Source organism: Copadichromis virginalis, linkage group LG3 (assembly GCF_057382275.1).
Source record: "Copadichromis virginalis isolate Kocher_CV1m ecotype Utaka linkage group LG3, C_Virginalis_male_GT1.1, whole genome shotgun sequence".
Lineage (NCBI taxonomy): Eukaryota > Metazoa > Chordata > Actinopteri > Cichliformes > Cichlidae > Copadichromis > Copadichromis virginalis.
In genome coordinates, this window is record NC_140620.1 from 37,846,189 (window position 1) to 37,865,217 (window position 19,029).

At 45.1% G+C, this 19,029-nt stretch overlaps 2 protein-coding genes across 3 annotated transcripts in view; one reads left to right on the forward strand and one right to left on the reverse strand.

Annotated features, from left to right (window-relative positions):
* Nucleotide 1: 1 nt before the first annotated feature.
* prkd4 (protein kinase D4) lies at nucleotides 2-14,545 on the forward strand. Of its 2 annotated transcripts, XM_085450959.1 has the most exons (19): nucleotides 2-282; nucleotides 676-842; nucleotides 4,142-4,280; nucleotides 4,884-5,015; nucleotides 5,115-5,269; nucleotides 5,440-5,635; nucleotides 7,937-8,020; nucleotides 8,539-8,692; nucleotides 8,964-9,087; nucleotides 9,213-9,290; nucleotides 9,679-9,889; nucleotides 10,002-10,027; nucleotides 10,106-10,178; nucleotides 10,453-10,559; nucleotides 11,698-11,859; nucleotides 12,007-12,105; nucleotides 12,179-12,446; nucleotides 12,777-12,862; nucleotides 13,055-14,545. In XM_085450959.1, exons 2-19 carry the CDS (start codon nucleotides 687-689, stop codon nucleotides 13,217-13,219), a joined length of 2,415 nt encoding a protein of 804 aa, XP_085307085.1. In that variant the 5' UTR covers nucleotides 2-282; nucleotides 676-686; the 3' UTR covers nucleotides 13,220-14,545. The 2 variants fall into 2 exon arrangements, with proteins under 2 accessions (XP_085307085.1, XP_085307084.1); XM_085450958.1 differs by having other exon boundaries at nucleotides 10,002-10,178.
* Nucleotides 13,350-19,029, reverse strand: part of actn3b (actinin alpha 3b) — a 36,941-nt gene continuing 31,261 nt past the window's right edge. The window contains exons 14-21 of the mRNA XM_085450957.1: nucleotides 18,762-18,902; nucleotides 18,258-18,440; nucleotides 17,544-17,678; nucleotides 17,196-17,375; nucleotides 16,937-17,083; nucleotides 16,653-16,718; nucleotides 16,369-16,527; nucleotides 13,350-14,825 (exon numbers count right to left, since the gene is read on the reverse strand). Coding sequence (XP_085307083.1) covers nucleotides 14,667-14,825; nucleotides 16,369-16,527; nucleotides 16,653-16,718; nucleotides 16,937-17,083; nucleotides 17,196-17,375; nucleotides 17,544-17,678; nucleotides 18,258-18,440; nucleotides 18,762-18,902 — 1,170 coding nt within the window. The 3' untranslated portion in view covers nucleotides 13,350-14,666. The remainder of the gene's footprint in view (nucleotides 14,826-16,368; nucleotides 16,528-16,652; nucleotides 16,719-16,936; nucleotides 17,084-17,195; nucleotides 17,376-17,543; nucleotides 17,679-18,257; nucleotides 18,441-18,761; nucleotides 18,903-19,029) is intronic.

Below are 19,029 nucleotides of genomic sequence, written 5' to 3' on the forward strand. Positions count from 1 at the left end.
ATTGTTTTAACCATTTCAAAGTACGTGTGTGTTTAAGTTTTGACAGCCAGGGTGTGGGGTGTTAACCGTACGCTGTGCTTTTTGCAGCCTTCACAGAGGTGAGTGCTTCTCTTGTTACTTCCTGTTTCTCAGACAGCCGAGCCCCACAAAAAGGAAACCAGACCAACCAGCAGCTCATGATGAGCCTCGGCAGCACCATGATAGATTGATCAGCTGTTGTGCTGTTGAGACGCAGTCCTTCGATCGTCGAAGACAAAGACCAGACCAAGATTAGACCGTAAGGTTGGTGCTTTTTAGTTTGTTCTTGATCTGATTTAAAAATAACTCTTTGTTTATCCTGATCAAAGTATTGTGTAGTAAGTTATGTCCTATTATATCAAAGCTTTTACAACAGAAGTCTTTTTAGTCGAAGAGAGCACTCGCTGCTTGAAATATCCTTCTATTTCGGGCGATGGTGAGATAAAGATCTCTTATTGAGAAATTGGGGTGTTCAGTTTTAGACACCTGAACGTTAAACAGGAACTATTTCAAACAAGAGCTATAAGGTTAAGATGGAGTAGATTTCCAGGGGCCTGCGTAGTGCTTTGTTTTGGAGTTTCACGTTGAACCTCTTCAGCTTTCTCTCAGGTCACACCTTCAACCCCACATTAACTTGATCCACTTTTCCTCCTGCAGGCTCTCTCTCCATGTCTACACTGACTCCCTCGAGTCCCAGTAGTCTCACAGCACCGGTTCTGGTCCAGTTCCAGCTGGGTCTGTTCAGGGAGGTGGTTCGAGTCCCTGCGGGCAACCTGAGCTACCGTCATGCCCGGAGGTTGGCTGCTGAGGTCATAGAGCGCAAGGTAACCGCACGGGGTGGCGTTGTTTCCCGGCTCGAAAGCACTAAGACACGAGGAGGTGGGGCGGTATTATACATCTGATCGTCTGTGAAGGTTCTCAGTCATCCAGGTCATCGTAGCCAATCAGCCAGAGTTTCATCCGAAACTCTGGCTGATTGGGACCCACACCCAGTTTCACACCTTGGCTCAGGCGATTAGAGGATCATCAGGGGGTCCTTTTGTCCCTCTGTGGGGGGAAACTCCCACTAGGTTTATATCTGGGACTCTCCACCATTTGACCTTAGAACTGAAGAAGCTTCTCGGATGAGAGGTGAAACGTCTTCAAGCAACTTAAACAAGTCCAGACGCTTTTCTTTGCAAGCTCCTTTGACTATACATCTGATCATGAAGAGTTCATCATCAGTCACGAGCGTTAAAGAGGCCATGCACCAGTTTTAAAATGGATGTTTATCTATGTTTTATTCTTACAGACACACACACACACACTCACAGTAGTGTGTTGTCAGATGAGCCGATATCAAAGAGAGGGGTCTTCTCAACCACACAACTGTAACAGCGAGCAAACATGTGCCACCTCCCAGAAATTCAAACGTGTTTATGAGGGGCAGCCAATGAGAAGACAGTTTGCTTAAACAGAAAGTCGGGAGAGGTGCTAAGGATGAAGTGAGGGCCATTATATGCAAAGCTACTGTAACACAGAGTCCAACAATATTAAATATATGGAGCTGGACAATAATAACTTCATAGAGTTGTACAAAAACAAAAAGCGAAAGTGCATAACAACCTGCAGATGTGCGAATCTGAAAGCCGTCACTATTTAGGAGGCACGAGAGATACTCATGAAAGAGCCTTTTGAAATGCATTGTGGGTATTCTGTTGCGGCATTTTTTGGTAGTTGGACCAATTCTAGAGAAGTGTTATCGTCTTCAGCTGCAGTTGGGGTTTAAAGCACTTTAAAGAGAGCAGCTTTTTCTGAGTCGACCTCATTTTTAGCTGGTAGCCGTGCAGATTACGTCTAGCTTTGTTCTGTTTTCTTTTTTTCTTTTGTTTTGGAGTTTTTGTTTTTTTTAACTGCCATTCGATACTGGTCAAAACTGACTGACATGTGGTTTGCTCAGATGCCACAGCTGTAGGAACAAACTGCGTGCAAAGAGTCAGAAGCGAGAAGGTGATGAAAAAAGATATTAATTAGAATGAAGTGCTGAGCTGTCACAACGCGCCCTGACCCATAACACAGTCCCACTTGGAAAATATTGTGATGATGTTTCAAATCTCTCAGGCCTCTCAGAACTGTCAGGAAGTGGACTATGAAAGGTCAACTTATTTATGAAGGAAGGTAATGTAGGTTTGTGCATGGAGTGTGGTTTTTGTCTGCAGAGTTTGGTGGTTTTGTGCTGTTGTGTATGCAGCACTCTGTATGGTGGTGTAATTTCACCAACATTTAGTATTGTGAAGTGGGTGTCACCCAACCACCTTCAGATTTTTGAGGGTGTTTGTGAATACAATTTGTTCCGGAAAACTAAATGACAAGTTTTAAAAAATAGAAGATATAAACTCGCCATTTAACAGATTTTCTCCACCCACCAGAGATGTATTTAGAATTAACGGGTACTCTATACTTGTTTATACAGTAAAATCTATACCCAAGTGCCAGCGCACAGACGGTGGAGTAAAACTGTAGTTGAGGTTAAATAAAGAAAGTTGTGAATTGCAGGTGTTGCAGGGGCTTCATCTCACTGTCACTGGGCTGGTCTTTGCACTTCCTCGGTTACAGGGACTGTGGTCGACACGAGCGCACAAAACTTTCCAACCACAGCTTCTCCCCTCTGACTGAGACGCGTCTTGAGTTTCCAGGCAGTAGGTCAGCTCATCGTGTGTGTGTGTGTGTGTGTGTGTGTCACTTGTGCACGTTTTACATTCATTATAGTCACTGTGTCAATGATGGGTGAACACCCGCATCTCCAACACTGAAACCTAGCAGGTATTTGCTTTACCTTTAGGGTCACATAAAGCACAATTCCACTTATGCACTTTGAGGCAGGGGGGAAGTAATGGACACATTAGGTTTGTTCTATTGGTGTAAATGTTCGCCTTAATAACGCAATGCTTTGCATCACCTGAATGAGTACTGCTGTTAGGAATGGACATGGTCGGCACCAACGCTCAAGCAGGCTGTGGAGTTTGATGCTCAGCTGTTCTATCCCCAACACCATCACGCCACCTTCAGCAGCTAGAGCCATCGATGAATTCAGACCCTACCATCAAAATGTTCCAATCGAGACTCGTCAGACCAGACAACATTTTTCTGATCTTCTGTTGTCCAGTTTTAGTGAGGCCTGTGCGAACTGTCACGTCGGTTTCCTGTTCTTAGCTAGGAGTGGCTTCCTGTGCGGTGTTCTTCTGCTGTAGCCCATCTGATTCAAGGTTTGATGTGTACGCTCTTCTGCATACGTTGGTTGTAACGAGTGTTTATTTGCCTTCTTGTCAATATGAAACAGTTCGGCCCAGAGAACTGGTTAGACATGGTTGTGTGGAAAAATCCCAGCTGATCAGCAGTTTCTGAAATACTCAGACTAACCTGTCTGAAACCAACAGCCATGCCACGTTAAAGTTACTTAAATCACGTTTTTTCCTCATTTGTGGCTCAATTTTAACTTCACCCGGTCGTCTTGACCGCCACGTGCTGAAATTCACTGAGCTGCAGTATGATTGGCTGATTAGATAGAGCAGTTGAACATGTTTAAATAATGAATTGACCTGCAGTGTCACATCTTTGAATCTGCTGTTCTTATCATCCCTAAATGATGATTCAGATAGAAAAGCAAAGCTTGAGCTACTTCGCAGCCTTCTTATCTCTCTTCCTCAGTCGTACTTTGGCGACAGATGCACACAGATTATTTATTTCTATAACGCTGAACGTGGTGGAGTCACTCTCTACCTGTGGTGCATCACTCAGGTTTCCCTTCAGAGCTGTCTTCAGTCTGCATGCTCATCTTAATGTGGTTTTGTTCTTTACCGCCGTGCAGACGTGAAAATGGAAAATCACGACTGACAGGCTGCAGGTGGCTTTCTTTGCTGTGTCCAGTTTCCCAAACCACACTTGTTCTGATTTCAAATATTTAAATTACTCCATTTGTGGAAAAACTTACTCTTTTTTCCCCCATATTGCTTAATAACTTGTTTCATTTACTCAGAAAGCAAATCGTCACATTACCGGAGCCCTTCTGGGGGTTTAAATTGATCTTGTTGCTTCAATAGTGACTCAACCTGAGACTGCGGTTTTTGTTCCTTCGCGTGTTTAGGCTCCAGACTGCAGTGTGGTGGGTGTCGGGGAGAAGATTCTGCTGTTCAGACATCAAGCCGCCTCCGAGCAGTTGCTGCAGCGGCTGACCGACTCCGACGAGCTGCAGGATGGCGACCTCATTGAGGTCATCGTTTCAGGTTAGTGTTTGAGGTTTACAGAGGCAGGTGGACACTTGGTGAGATTTGGTGGTACTACGTGTACCTCATTTGTTTGGGTGACATATAGTTTATTCATGCATGTAAAATGCTGTTTCTGTCCAGGGGTTTGGAGAGAAGCTCTTGAATGGTAAATGGCCTGTATTTGTATAGCGCTTTACTAGTCCCTAAGGACCCCAAAGCGCTTTACACTACATTCAGTCATCCACCCATTCACACACTGGTGATGGCAAGCTACATTGTAGCCACAGCCACTCTGCGGTGCACTGACAGAGGCGAGGCTGCCGAACACTGGCGCCACCGGGCCCTCTGACCACCACCAGTAGGTGGTTTTAAATGGTCAGTTTTAAATGAGTCCAACTCTCCTACTGTTCCAAACCTATTTTCACGGGGGGCAGTGGGCGGGCGGACGAAGTTAAAACTGCTTGTTTCAGACGAGTCGAGCGCCTGCACCAAGGACCAGTATAAGACAAATGAGGATTATTTTGAGCTGTGAATCATGCAAAGCTACTATAGCGGAGTCTTAGCAGTAAATGCATGGAGTGTGGATGTCTGTTGGTGTAACGAGTCCTCTCTGTGATTCAGGATCAGCCTCCGTGACGCAGGTGACGATGCGTCCACACTCCTTGGCGGTGCAGTCGTACCGGACCCCCACTTTCTGTCACCACTGTGGAGAGATGCTGTGGGGCCTCGTTCGGCAGGGTTTAAAATGTGACGGTAAAGGCGCTTTCACACTTCATCATGTGGTGGTATCGTCTCTTCACTGATACTTGAGTGTTGTTAAAGTTTTTTGTTTTTACTTTTATCTCTTTACAGGTTGTGGATTAGACTTTCATAAACGCTGTGCTTTGCAGTTGCCCAGTAACTGTAGCCGAGCACGGCGTCAGGTTAGCACCAGCTTTTCCCTGTTTCCACCCCGGCGACCTCGCACACACTCGCTGTCCAATCAGGCAGGCGGGAGTCTAGAAGAGGTGAGGAACTGCTGTGATTGTAATGCAGATAAGTGTTTTTGCAACCCTGGATTTGTTTGTTTCTCCAACACACCTGTAACCTTTACTGGTATAATCGAATCACATATTCACACAATAGATTTCTTTCAGTTATTCTAAGTTGATATCTTTCACTTTGCATCTTTCTCCAGATCAGCAAGTCCAAGCCCGCGTCCAGGCCTCCATCCTGGGCCGAGGCTCCGGTGTGGCTGGGAGTCGGGTACAGCGACTGGAGCAGGGCTCAGGTCCCTCACACCTTCCACATCCACAGCTACACCAAACCCACCGTCTGCCAGTACTGCCACCGGCTGCTCAAAGGCCTCTTCAGGCAGGGGCTGCAGTGCTCAGGTGAGAAGGAGGAGAAAAACTAAGCACATCCCATGTTTCAGTAACTTGTTCAACCTCCTTTAGCAGCAATAACTTGAATTATTCATGTCCTGTGTGACTTTATCAGTTTCTCACATTTTTATGGGAGAAATTGCGTCTGACTTTTTTTGCAGCGTTGTTTCAGTTCACTGAGGTTTGCAGCGATTCGTTTATGCATAGATCTGTAGATTTGCTGCTGTGCTTGTGATCATTGTCCTGTTACATGATTCAACTTTGTCTAAGCTTTATCTGTCAGACAGACGGCATCATATATGCCTCTAGAATACTTCGGTATACTCTGGTGTTAATGGTCGACTCAGTGACTGCGACGTGTTTGGTTTCCTCTCAACGTGGTTTTGTGCATCTCGTCAGTGCAAAGGACGTTGTTCCAGAGGTCTGGTGGTTTGTTCAGATGGAACTTTCCAAACATCTTCTGTGCTCCAATGTTCTAATTAGAGAGAAGAGGCTTTGTCTCCAAACAAGCCATACTCCGTCAGTCTTTTTCTAATTGTGCTGTCAGCCAGCTGTATCAGAAAGTAGATCGCATGCATCTACTGCAGTGAGACTCTCTTGCTGTGACGCCATGACAGGATGTAAATATTAATGGTTTACACCTCAGCTGAGCTCTTATTTTAGCCAGCTGCACGTTTCGTTTGGTAGAAGGAAATTAGCACAAGACAGCACAAGTGTTAAGAGAAGGTTGACGTCGCTGAAAAACCCCCATAACAAACCCAGTCTACGTCAGGGTTGGTGGACTTAGTCCATTTAGTCAATGGGAAATGAGAATCACATCAGATTTCCTGTAAAATGTATTTCCCGCACAATTTGGCTCACAGGAAGTTCTCTACAAGTGCACAGAAAGTTTATTAGTCTCTGCAAAGTTTAGTCCTGCATAATTTACACTTGTACAAGTGAGCTGCCACACAGCCGTCTCACCACAACCTGTTTAACAGCACGAGGCGTTTAACAAAAGCAAAAGTCACTCTTGTATTTAAATGTAATACCTGTTTCTATTATTATAGCTGTTTGACAGGTCTGAAAAACAGGTTTGTGTAATATCGCTTAAATTAGAAACATCCTGTCTCAGAGTGAGGCTGAAAAACGAGTTCATACATTTATTACTTCCAGGCTTAAAACTTTTTGCTAAAGCATATAGTTAGAGCTGGATCACGTGACCCTGAATCTTCCCTTAGTTATGCTGCAGTAGGTGTTAGCTGCTGGGGAATCCCATGATGCACTTCACTCACTGTGTGTTTACACACCTCTCTGCATTTAATCATAAGTTATTATTAATCTCTGGCTCTCTTCCTCAGCGTCTTTGTCTGTCTTCCTTCCCTCACGCCCAGTTAGTTGCGGCACATGGCCGCCCCTCGCCGAGCCTGGTTCTGCTGGAGGTTTCTTCCTGTTAAACGGGAGTTTTTCCTTCCCACTGTCACCAAGTACTTACCTTGAGGAGGTTGTCTGATCGTTGGGGCTTTCTCTCTGTTATTGTGGGTCTTTACCTTACAATACAGAGCATCTTGAGTTGTTGCGATTTGGTGCTTATAAATAAAACTGAACTGAACGTGGCAACTCTGTAGTTTTGTAGGATACTTAATTTAAGAGGAGAAAATCTTTGATCTTGCAGTTTGCCTGTACCCTCCTACCAGGCTTCTGCTGTCAAACTGGCTGCACATGAGTGCAAAACTTTACGGCTGCGTCACCTCGAAGTCTGGCTCAAAGGAACATCCTGTGCTGTGGGTTATTTGTTCTTTTGTTAATTTTCAGTTTGCCTCTGCATCTCAGCAGAGGTCCCAATGTGGCCCGCTGGCCTGGATCTCGACACATGTGGTCTAAAGGTATAGATAGCACAACAGGTCACCTTTGAATCTTATTGTCACCCACTCCTGTGAAAGAGTGTGTGACAGGCCTTCTTCTTTACAAACCTGATAATGTTATGTGTTCAGATCTTGTGGCCATTTTTGGTGCTCTGTTCCTGCAAAGCTTTGACTTTGATTAGTAATGCTTGACTTGGAGGCTCACGAGCACACAGCAAACACTTGTTTTGTCAAGGAGCTTGTGTATCCCACGTACTTACGTAAGCAGATTGGGTTGAATCTAATTTTACCTAAATGCCTGGATGTGTCGCAGATGTCTCGAATCTCAGACGACATTCATTTTCATCACGAAAAAAACTGACCGCAATATTCTGACTCATGAGTTTGTATCTTTCCAGACTCCAGCACTCTTCCTTTTTCTGTCAGCCTTTTTAAACCTCCCACGTCTCCTCCATGGTTTTTCCAGACTGCAGGTTTAACTGCCATCGGCGCTGTGAGCCTTTAGTCCCCAGAGACTGTCCCGGAGAGAGGAACGGCATGAACGGGGAAGGTGAGTGACGGTCCCTGGAGGTCTGAGGTCTGGTTTTCATTTCATATTCTGGGCTTGTGGCTGTGTTAGACCATGGCTCTTTGAAAAGGGGCTTGACTCTGATGCTGTCAGCATGAGTCGAAGCTGATTCACCCTGTTTCCCAGGAACATTTGATAGATTCAGGCCTCACTCTAAATTAGCATCTCAGAAACGTCACATTCCTCCGAGTAGCGGTGATGATTAGCTGCATGATGAGTCAGGTAAACTGAGCCCGATGAGAAATGAGATGAAATGATTTCACCAGAGAATATGTAAAAAAGAGAAAACAAAGACAGGTAACTGATCAGGAGTATTTCAGGTGCATTTTAAATCATTTATTGAGAAAAATCTGACATTTTCTTTTGTTCGGTTCATCTTGAACTTATTTGTTTGCTATTTTTACCTCATTATTTGTTGGTATTTTATGGCCCTAATCGTGTAAATAATATAAATAAAATTAAATGTAGCTGTTCATTAGTTGCTGATGTCACATTTCCAGAGAGCCCAGCAGCTGATAACAGCTGCCAACCAGACTTGGAGGACAATGAGTCAGTGATCACCAGCACCACAGAGATCTGCGACGATGACATGTTCACCGATGATGACTCACAGGCAGAGACCGGGGAAGTCGAGCAGCTGCGAGAGCCGATGAGGTCAGAGGGGCACTAAGTTTTTCTGATGATCTAATCCCAGCTAAAAGCTGTCTGCTGGTGCAGACAGCGTCCGAACGATGTCAGGCGTCTGAATCACACGTCGCCCAAATTCACGTATTATAAAACAGACGTTTATCGTCCCTGTCGTTTATATCTGGGTTTTCTCGCTTTTGTTTGTGGCACACGCTGCCACCTAGAGGCGACTTCTGTTTAATTCACCATCTCCAAACGGACCTTTATTTTGTCCTCCCTCTCTTTTTCCGCCCGCCAGTCCTTGTTTCAGCAGCAACATCCCCCTGATGAGGCTCGTCCAGTCGGTGCATCACACTAAGAGGAGAGGCGGAGGAGTCCTGAGAGAGGGGTGGCTGGTCCACCACACCAACACAGACACATTGGTGAGGAACACACTCTTTCAGATCTGGAAACGTTCAAAAAAGCAAAATGTTTTGCTCAGGTTATGATATTTGTAAAGCAGAATCACATTTTCATCGGCTTTTAACTCGGTCGTGTCTTTACTCAGAGGAAACGCCATTACTGGATCTTGGACTGGAAGAGCATGACTCTGTACCAGAATGAAAACACCACGAAGTTCTACAAGGTATGATAGTTGCATGATATAAGACGGAAACAGACAAAGCAGCATCCTGTGTGCTGCACGCTCACTCCCACTCGTATCAAAGGCCTCTGTCATTAACATGTATGCAGAAATGTTCCTGCAGTGTGCCAGTGTTGTTCCTCCCACTGTGTCACTGTGTAAACAGTGCAAACATCCACCGAGGCAGCTCGCGCTCTGAGCAGTGTTTACTTTAAAGAGGACAGTATTGTATTTTGTGTATGTTCATTTTATCTCCTTCGTTTTAAACGTACTTTAAGAAGTTTGTAGTGCAGTGAAAATCAGACAATGATAGCCTGACAGATGTTACTTTGATTATAGAAACATTATGTAGGAGCAGGCCATGGATAATAGCTTTAAACCTCCTCTGCAGGAGATCTCTCTGTCCGAGGTGCTCGGGGTCCGAGGCCCCACCCAGCTCTCCGTGCCACCATCAGACGGCAGCGCTCACTCGTTCGAGCTGGTGACTGTGTCGCTGGTGTACTGCGTGATAGCCGGCGAGGAGGGGGCAGCCTGGGAGAGCGCCATCCGGCAGGCTATGATGCCGGTGGAGAGCAGCAGAGGACACAAAGATGAGATCCAGGGTGAGTCAGAAAACATCAGATATTAATATCAGATCTTACTCTGAATATGGTAACAGTGATGGATATGGACCCGCAACATTCAGTTAACAAGACTTCCTCTCTCTGATTACAGATCAATACCGATACAGACGCAATGCGGTAAGATTTGAGCGAGTTTATCGTGCACACGTTAGAGGAGTGTTACAGAGTGTCGAAGTGTGTTTGTGTGTGTTTCAGGACATCAGCTCGGTGTATCAGATCTGTACAGACGAGGTGCTGGGGTCGGGACAGTTTGGCGTGGTGTACGGAGGTCAGCTGATTCTCATTATGTTGTTATGTCCAGAGAACTGAACACGTGGAGTACAAGAAAATCCTGTTTTCTATGACTGTGACTGTCTTTATGCAGTGATCTGAAAATACACAGTACAGAAGAAACAGTTTCAAAAGACACCAAAGAAATCAGAGACTTCAGAGGCTGAAATGTTGCTCAAAACAAACTTTTTCATCAAATGTTTTTCTGTTATTGCTAAGCTACAAATGCTCCTTTGCTTCATTATCACGTCTCTTTTCTTTTTCTTCTTCAGGAACTCACAGGAAGTCGGGTCGAACAGTTGCCATCAAGGTCATCGACAAGACGCGTTTCCCCACCAAACAGGAGACGCAGCTGAGAAACGAAGTGGCCATCTTACAGGTTTTAATGCGGTTTTTATACACTTTACAAGAAATGACACAAAAAATGTAACAAGTTACTGAAAACACGTGAGGAACAAACCAGGAACAACCTGATGGTTAACCTTTAAAACGATAATCTGTGACATAATTGTCAGAAAATTCACATTTTTTTCAAAGTTTTTGCCAATTTATTTAGAATGAATTAAATATTAATTTGCATATATGAGTTTTAATTGGTATCATATTGGCCGCATTTGGCATTTTAGTTTATTTTTTCAAAATGTATTGCTTAAAAATGTGTTGTGCTCTTTATTTTGGTTTTTGAGGGGAAAATAAAATCACACTGATGATGTAAATGCCTCAAAACCTCATGCATCAAAAACGATATATTAGGCATTAAGGGGTTAAAGAGCCATTCATCATTGCTTTAATAACTCCTGATCCATTACATCACTGTAGAAGAACTAGCTTGGATATATTAGTGACAGTTACTTAATCTGGTTTAAATCCTGATGGATTAACTACAGAAGAGGATTAGGGCCACTGGAAAAAACAAATCTGAGATTAAACTCAGAATTCTGACTTTTTCATCAAAATTCAGAATTCTGACTTTAATCTCAGATTTTTTGATCTGCTGGGATTTTCCCACACAACCATCACTAGTTTACAGGGAATGGCCTGAAAATGAGACAAATATCCAGAGTCTTCTGGTAAAAACAGGCTCCTGATGTCAGAGGAGAGTGGGCCGACTGCTTTGAGCTGAAAGGAAAGCAACAGTAACTCAAAGAGCCACTCGCCAGGTGCACTCCTGTCAGCTAAGAACAGGCCTGAGGCTAAATCTGCAGTAACCGTGTGATGCTGTCATGACAGTGTGGACCAAAATCTTGCTGTGGAGGAAAAAGGAGGTCCAACCTGCCTAATAAAGTGTCTGGTGAATGTTTATTGATGAACAGATGGTTGTGGACATGATTAGTAAATAATCATCAGTTATTAGTGAGTTATTAGCACAAGTACAAATAACTGTCACATTGTTCCCGATTCCTTCCTCACTGCTTCCTCATTAACTCAACACATTTGATTGAAGTGTTGCAGATTTTCGGTTGATTTTTAGTGTTATAGTCACGATCAGGTGATTTACTGACGTGCGTGTTTTCCAGAATCTGTCGCACCCCGGCGTGGTTCTGTTGGAGGGCATGTTCGAAACTGTCGAGCACGTGTTTGTTGTAATGGAGAAGCTGCACGGAGACATGCTGGAGATGATTCTGTCCAGCGAGAAAGGTCGACTCCCTGAACGCATCACTCGCTTCCTCGTCATGCAGGTACGAGATCCCGATCTGAGAAACACTCCAGGGGTGTCTAGAGGATGTCCTTGTTTTTTTTCTTCTTGTTTTAACAAAGATGCAGGGACCTTTAATGTTTCTGTTTATCCCAAAATTAAATGTGAAATTCTCAAACGTGTGCTTCAGATTCTGGAGGCTCTGCGGTACCTGCACTTGAAGCACATCGCTCACTGTGACCTGAAACCTGAGAACGTACTGCTGGCCACTTCAGACCCCTTACCTCTGGTGGGATTTTGCACTTTAGTTCCCGATACAGCACACGGCATCTTATTTAATCAGCTCTGCCTCTGTGCCGCAGGTGAAGCTGTGCGACTTCGGCTTCGCCCGGATCATAGGGGAGAAGTCTTTCCGGCGCTCCGTCGTGGGGACTCCGGCCTACCTGGCACCCGAGGTGATCAGCAGCAACGGCTACAACCGCTCTCTGGACATGTGGTCTGTCGGCGTCATCATGTACGTCAGCCTGAGCGGCACGTTTCCCTTTAATGAAGATGAGGACATCCGGCAGCAGATCACCAACGCCACCTTCATGTACCCGCGCCAAACCTGGGCCCCCATCTCACTGGAGGGTATGAACGGTGTTTTTCTTTAGTTTTAAAACTTCTTTGTGAGCTGGGTTTACAGTTTCTCAACATAGTGATGATGAGAGTTTATTATGCTTTCCCTGTTAAAGGTTTCACACACTACAAACTCCACGTCGGAAAGTTGCCATGTCAGCCCACAGTTTTGTGTCGTTTTAAACATTTAAATATATTTTCTTTAGTTTGATCCATGTCTGCCCACACATACAGTTTATAGTGTCATGCTTGAGTCCTGTTATTCTCCTGTTTCTCCACTGGGTGGCTCCAGTGAGCAAATCCTCTTTTTGAAAATCCTTCTCCGTCTCATTTCCTCCCCAGCTGTGAGCCTCATCAATAACCTGCTGCAGGTGTCGGTGAGACGGCGGTTCACCGTGGGCAAAGCGCTGGGACACAGCTGGCTGCAGGTCGGACACTTTACAAACGCTATCATTGAGAATCGTTTAATTTTGTAGTGTGAAACAACAGAATTAACTCGATCTAGTGTTACTGCGTTCATAGGTGTTGACCAGGATGCTCAGATGCTCCTGATCAGGTTTCTAATAGTCCTGATGTATAGATGTGTATGAGTCATGCACGCTCTCCTCTCGCTACTGCAGAACTTCCAGCTGTGGTGCGACCTCCGGGAGTTCGAGCTCAGGATGGGCTGCAGGTACCTGACGCATCGAGGCGACGAGGACCGATGGCGCTTCTACGCTGCAGAGATGGGGCTGGACTTCCCCTCCCGCCTCTGCTGTGACCCCAACAAAGAATTGGACATGTGACCTCGAGCACAGAGGTTAAGGGTCGGACACTTTATCAGACTGTGCAGCTACATTTAAAAAAAAAAAAAAAACATTCAGCAGTGAGGCCGCGGATCAAACGGGAGAAAAGTAATAAAGACACAAACACGTGTGGTTTTAATAATATAATTTTCCTTTTTTATTTTCAAGTTGAGGTTTTTAACATATGACTGAAAGAGTGGCATCAGTGATGAGACAGCATGAGTTAGGGATGAGGGGGAGGAGGAGGAAAATGGAGCACAGATGAGTTAAGATATCGAGATCATGCACAGGGAGGAGCCTAACACAGCGATCGTCGTGGCTGACCTCTTCTCTTCAAATGCTACCCTAAACCCTGTGTTGTGAGTACGCCTGCTATGGTTCCACGTACAGTTTTGATTCTTCCCGTTTCATCCACAACTTTCCTGATGCCCTGTCTGACACCTCTCTCTGTCTCTGTCCCCCTTCTCCTCGTAATTTTACAATTAGCCCAAAAAAAGGCTAAAAAAAGGAGTTTAATAAGAGAGGCGTGTGGGAGAGGTCGCTCTCTCTGGCCATAACAGCTCATCTTTCTGTATCCGTTCCCGAGTCACCGCCCAGCCACGGCGCTCTCCTCCCGTTCCCCCCACCTGTGTCTTTTAATACTCGGCGCTCCCATTCGTCCTCCGTGTGTTCCTGAGTTTCTTAAGGCTTTAAGATCTCCAGGTTAAATCGCATCTTTGCTAACATTCAGGTTTCACAGTGCTGTGGTGAGAGTTTTCAGTAGCACCCGACAGGCCTCGCTCCTCTGCTGACTGCACTCGTGAACGGGCTCCTGCGGGGGTTCGTGTGAGGGCGAGTCGGTGACTCAAAAGGCCGTTTTTTTTTTTCTAAACTTCAACATAGCATGCATCTGCACAAATACACAACCAACCAAGCCAACTGACCAATCACGTTTTCTTCTTTGATCACCCTTCTACAAAAAAAAAAAAAAAAAAAAAAAAAAGGAGGAGAGGGGAAGAGCACACGGCTTTGCTCAAAAATAATCTAACTTTCGTTCTCTCTCGTTGCCTCCTTCTCTTTAAAGCCTTGTGAAGGCAGGTATGTCATTATGTATGCTGCTTACATAAGTTCAGTGCAATAACTGGTACACCTGTTTTTTCTTCTTCTTTTCTTTTAAACGAGAGAGGAGCTGAGCAGCCTGAACAGAGTTTGTGAGGTCTGAGCAAAGTCTTCTGCTCTTCCCCTCTGAGCAGTGTTCCTGTGTTTTAAAAAGAGGGATGGGCGGAGTTAGGAAGAGGGGAATAAAGTTAAGATTTGAGAAGGTGGTGGGGGAAAAAAAAAAAAGAATAACGTGTTTTAAAGGGACAGTGGAAGGGTTTAAAATCGCTCTCTCCAGACAGGAGAAATAAGAGAAGCTGGGAAGAAGGGGTGAGGAGGAGGAGGAGGACGTGAAGAGAAGCAGCTGCGCTTATAAGTCGCTCTCTCCGTAGAGGGCACTGGAGAAGGAGATGTAGTCCAGGGCGCCGGAGGGACAGTCCGGTCCGACGTACCTGGTCATGCGGGTGATGCAGTACTCCGCCTGCTCGGGAGGCAGCTCCCTGCGCAGCTCCTCCACCGTGATGTAATTCTGCGGGAGAGAGAGAGGGGGCGAGGTGTGATTCACGAGGAACTATTGTCTCCTGTTACAAATGTACTGGTGCATCTGTGATGATCGGAGAACGATGACTCAAGGTTCAGGCAAACAGTCCTGCAGTTCGAATTTGGAAAGATGAAAACCTGAATTTAAATTACGGACTTGCTGTTGAAATAAAGCTGTACAAGATAAATCGCGATGTTTCTCCCAGATTTAAGGGGAAATTTTGCTCTTTGTTTCGATCGGGACACTCAGAGAATCCGGGTTGCGTATGTAATCAAAGAAAAAGCTTGGAGTGAGATAAAGAGTGCTTCTGTATAATTTCTTCCTTGCATACCTGAGTGAGTTGCCTCAGTTTGGATTGAGTTGTTTTGGGATATAAGCATTTAGGTGCCACAGCATCACCTCCCCTTGCCAGAGGTGTTTTCTATGAACGTGAACATTTCAAAAAGTCTCATAAACCTACATACAAAGTGTCAACACATCAGTGCCGATACAATCATACCAATGACCAAAAACCTGATTTGTCAGATTTGTTTTTGTTTAATTTATTGAACTTGTTATAATTAAGCCAAATTATACTATTTATATAGCCTGTTGGGTTAGAAACCATATTCATTAATAAGAAATATGCTGTCTCATAGTTTTTCTTTCAGCTTTCGAAAGCTGGTTTCTTGTTTATTGCTTAAATTTTCACTTCACAAAGCCGACTCCAGCCTGGGTCACTTACAGCCTATCCAGCAACTTGACTTTCTTATAACAAAACCACAGCGCTCCTGGATCACAGCTAATACGTTACTCTCACTGTAAATAGATACTGTATCAGTGGTGACAAGGTGTTTGATACCAGAGCCTTTATGTTATCCGTTTGTGGTCTGAGTTCCCCAAACTCAGTGATTTCTAAAGTGTGGGCTACGAATGAAAGTATGTACAGTTACATATTTATATGAATGTATTTATTTATATAAAAGGTGAATGCAAACTGGTAACAGGAGGAGTTGACTGTGATGTTACTCATTACTCTGAGTGTCCCAGTGGTAGGTGGGTCATACTTAGGATTTAACTCAGCATATGACTGTGTAGCATTAGAGATTTATAGCCAACAGTCTGTGTTTTTATGTTGTTTTTTTAAATAAAAATTTCAAGGATAAACGTCACTGTCTCTTGTGTTGATTTCAGATCCATTGAATTTTTTTGTTTTTTGAAGGAGTGCAGTAGCACTCTTGACTTTGGCAATGGCTGCCCTAACCGGTCACGTTTGGATGCAGGCTAACCATCGGAATTTGAAAGGAAATTATGCATTTCTGAAATGCAATAAACTGTAAATCTGTAAAAGTTTTATTAACATCAGCACTAAAAAATGTGTGCCGGGAGCTTCGCTACATGAGTTTCCCTGTCTGTGTCGCTCTTTTTATGTGCCCCAGTACTTTTGTCCATATCAATGTGTCCTCTGGCTGCACTGGAAGCTCTGTACAGGCTAAATAAGAAGACCAGTTAGATGATATAAGGTAAGAAGATGCTGTATCCATCTGCTCACCTTGTCTGAAGCCAGGATCTTGAAGGAGGCCATGACTTGTTCTGCAGTGTCGGTCTCGGCGGTCTCACGGGTCATGAAGTCGATGAAGGCCTGGAAGGTCACAACGCCCGTGTTGTTGGGGTCCACCAGGGTCATGATACGTGCAAACTCCACCTCACCCTGTCAGCAAAAGCAACAATCAGCAATCGTTACTGCGCAAACGAATCAGTAAATCCTTATAGTTTACATTTGAACTACGCTCAAGTTGTTGTACAAGTCAAGCCTATGAGCGCCTGACCACTGACCAGATCGTAACCCATGGAGATGAGACAGGCACGGAAGTCGTCTGGGTCCATCATGCCGTTTCTCTTCTGCAAAGGAACAGCACAAAGTATCGCTTTCATTACTGTGCCAAAGAGTCGTAGTAATTAATGAATTCACTCATTAGTGATGGTAAAACATCAATGAGCATGAACTTAAGCGACGTATCGAAACTTTTTCAGCCTCTTAAATAGGAAATGCCAAAGGAAAAGTTTGAAAACTATACGAAGCACCGCTCTCTTCTCCTCGACCTACGGTGTCGCCTCACCCTGTCGAAGTGGTTGAAGGAGGCCCTGAACTCGTTGAGCTGCTCCTGGCTGATGCCCTTGGCGTCGCGGGTCAGGATCTGGTTCTCCACCTCGTTGATGGTTCTGGCGATAGTGGTGAGCAGCTGCTCCCAGCCCACACGGATGTGCTGCAGTGGAGAGGGAATGGGAGGAAATTAAAACAGAGGTAGCGTACACTTTGAGTAGAGAGGAGTGAGAGCTAAGCCCATCTGCAGATCGCGCTGCGGTCTGCATGCACACCTCCATGGTGTAGTTGGTGTGCTTGTTGTCGAAGATGAGGGACTCCTGGATGAGCTGGTGGTCTCCCTCCAGTTTGTCGATGTTGGATTTGTAGTTGATGATGTTCTGCTCGTACTGCTTCAGGCTGTTCATCTGTTCCTCCAGGGAGCCGGCGATGTCCACAGACACGTGGCTGATCTCCTGCAGAGACAGGAATCAATGAGGAAATGCGGCACTCACCATACTTTCACATATTTTACTGCATTATTTTGTAGCAACAGCTGAGCGTTACTGTTCCCACAGATCACGTTGATCCGACCGTGCAGATTTACACACAGCACTGGTTACCCAAGCACCCCCATCTCGTACCTCCATCTTGGTTTGAATCCAGGGTCCGATGATGTTGGCCTGAGCGGCGAACTGGCGCCTCAGTCTCTCATTGGCCTGCTGCCTGGCCACCTCCTCCTGGAGCATTTGGTCTCTGAGGGGCACGAAGTGCTTCACCTGCACACACAGTTTATATCTGGTGACTGTGTGTAACTTACATTATTACAGTTTACTTAAACATGTTGTCACCTCTTCCATTTCTACGCTTGCATCACTGCATCTTTAAATTAACTGAATGTTGCTGTCACTTTTTCCAAGTCTGTATACATAGTTTTTCACTCCAGATTGTAACTTCATGATTGCCCAGATAGAAAGAAAAAAAAATTTGTTTCTTGAGCACAGATGGTCTGATGTGTGTCGCACTACGGCTGCACCGACAGGCTGTCCTGTGGAGTTATTTTGATTTCCCCTGAGAGCCTCACAGCCAGCAGTGCTGAGTGTCACTCTAACCCACATGTACTGTACTATTCCTGACCTGTCGCTATCTTTGCACTGTGCTAATATTAGCTGGATGACCAAATGGAGTGTACACACAGAGAGAGAGAGAGAGCCAGGTTGACATTTGCTGCTACATAATGCTAACTTGCTGAAAGCAGATTAAAGAGCAGCCACGCTCCTCATTGTGTCTGCGATATAATAATTAATTTGCTCCTTCTACAAACGCTGTGTTTGTGGGGTCCGTTTGACTTGACTCACAGTGTCCCACTTAGTGCTGATGTCCTGGGAGGAGAGGTTGGTGTACGGGTTGATCCCGGACAGCTTGATGCCGTAGGTCTGGGCGATCTTCAGGATCTCGTTGTGGATGCCCAGAGTGGCCATGCGCTCCTTGTCGGCCTCGGGCAGAGTAGCCTTGAACTGGTCGTGAGCTGTGATCAGACTCTGTGCGGGAGGAAAACAAATATAAGGTGGTGTATTAGAAAAAAGAAAGACAGAGTGTATGTTTTTTTGTACAACTTCTTCCTTTGGTACAGATTTAAATGTCTGAGAAAAAGAAAAGAGCCTGGTTCTGCTGGAGGTTTCTTCCTGCTAAAAGGGAGTTTTTCATTCCCACTGTTGCCAAGTGCTTGCTCACAGGGAGTCGTCTAATTGTTGGGCTTTCTCTGTATTATTCTAGGGTTTCTATCTTACAATATAAAACAGTGTGAGGGGACTGTTGTTGTGATTTGGTGCTATATAAATAAAACTGAATCAGGTGGTTACCTGGATCTCTTCAATGCTGTGGACAATGAACATGTCCTGCAGGTCCTCCATGGCTCCGTCCATCCAGTTGTTGAAGGGTGCCGCACGCTTGGCGAACTCCAGGTACAGCTGGTCAATGGTCTCCCACAGCTTCTCCACACGCTGCCGTCACAGACAGAAACACACTCGTGATGCTGAAGCAGACGTGTGCATACAAACACGGAGGGAATCTGCCATTTGCACTCTTCGTGTTGTTTTTGTCACTCCTCGCTGAGCATCGTGAAAACAT

What these genes read in the sequence shown, in the direction of transcription:
- prkd4 (XM_085450958.1), top strand. Translation starts at nt 687, where the DNA reads ATGTCTACACTGACTCCCTCGAGTCCCAGTAGTCTCACAGCACCGGTT. An exon ending in GCAGGGTTTAAAATGTGACG is followed by an intron (nt 5,016 to 5,114) that starts GTAAAGGCGCTT and finishes ATCTCTTTACAG; the next exon opens with GTTGTGGATTAGACTTTCAT. An exon ending in ACGAAGTGGCCATCTTACAG is followed by an intron (nt 10,560 to 11,697) that starts GTTTTAATGCGG and finishes CGTGTTTTCCAG; the next exon opens with AATCTGTCGCACCCCGGCGT.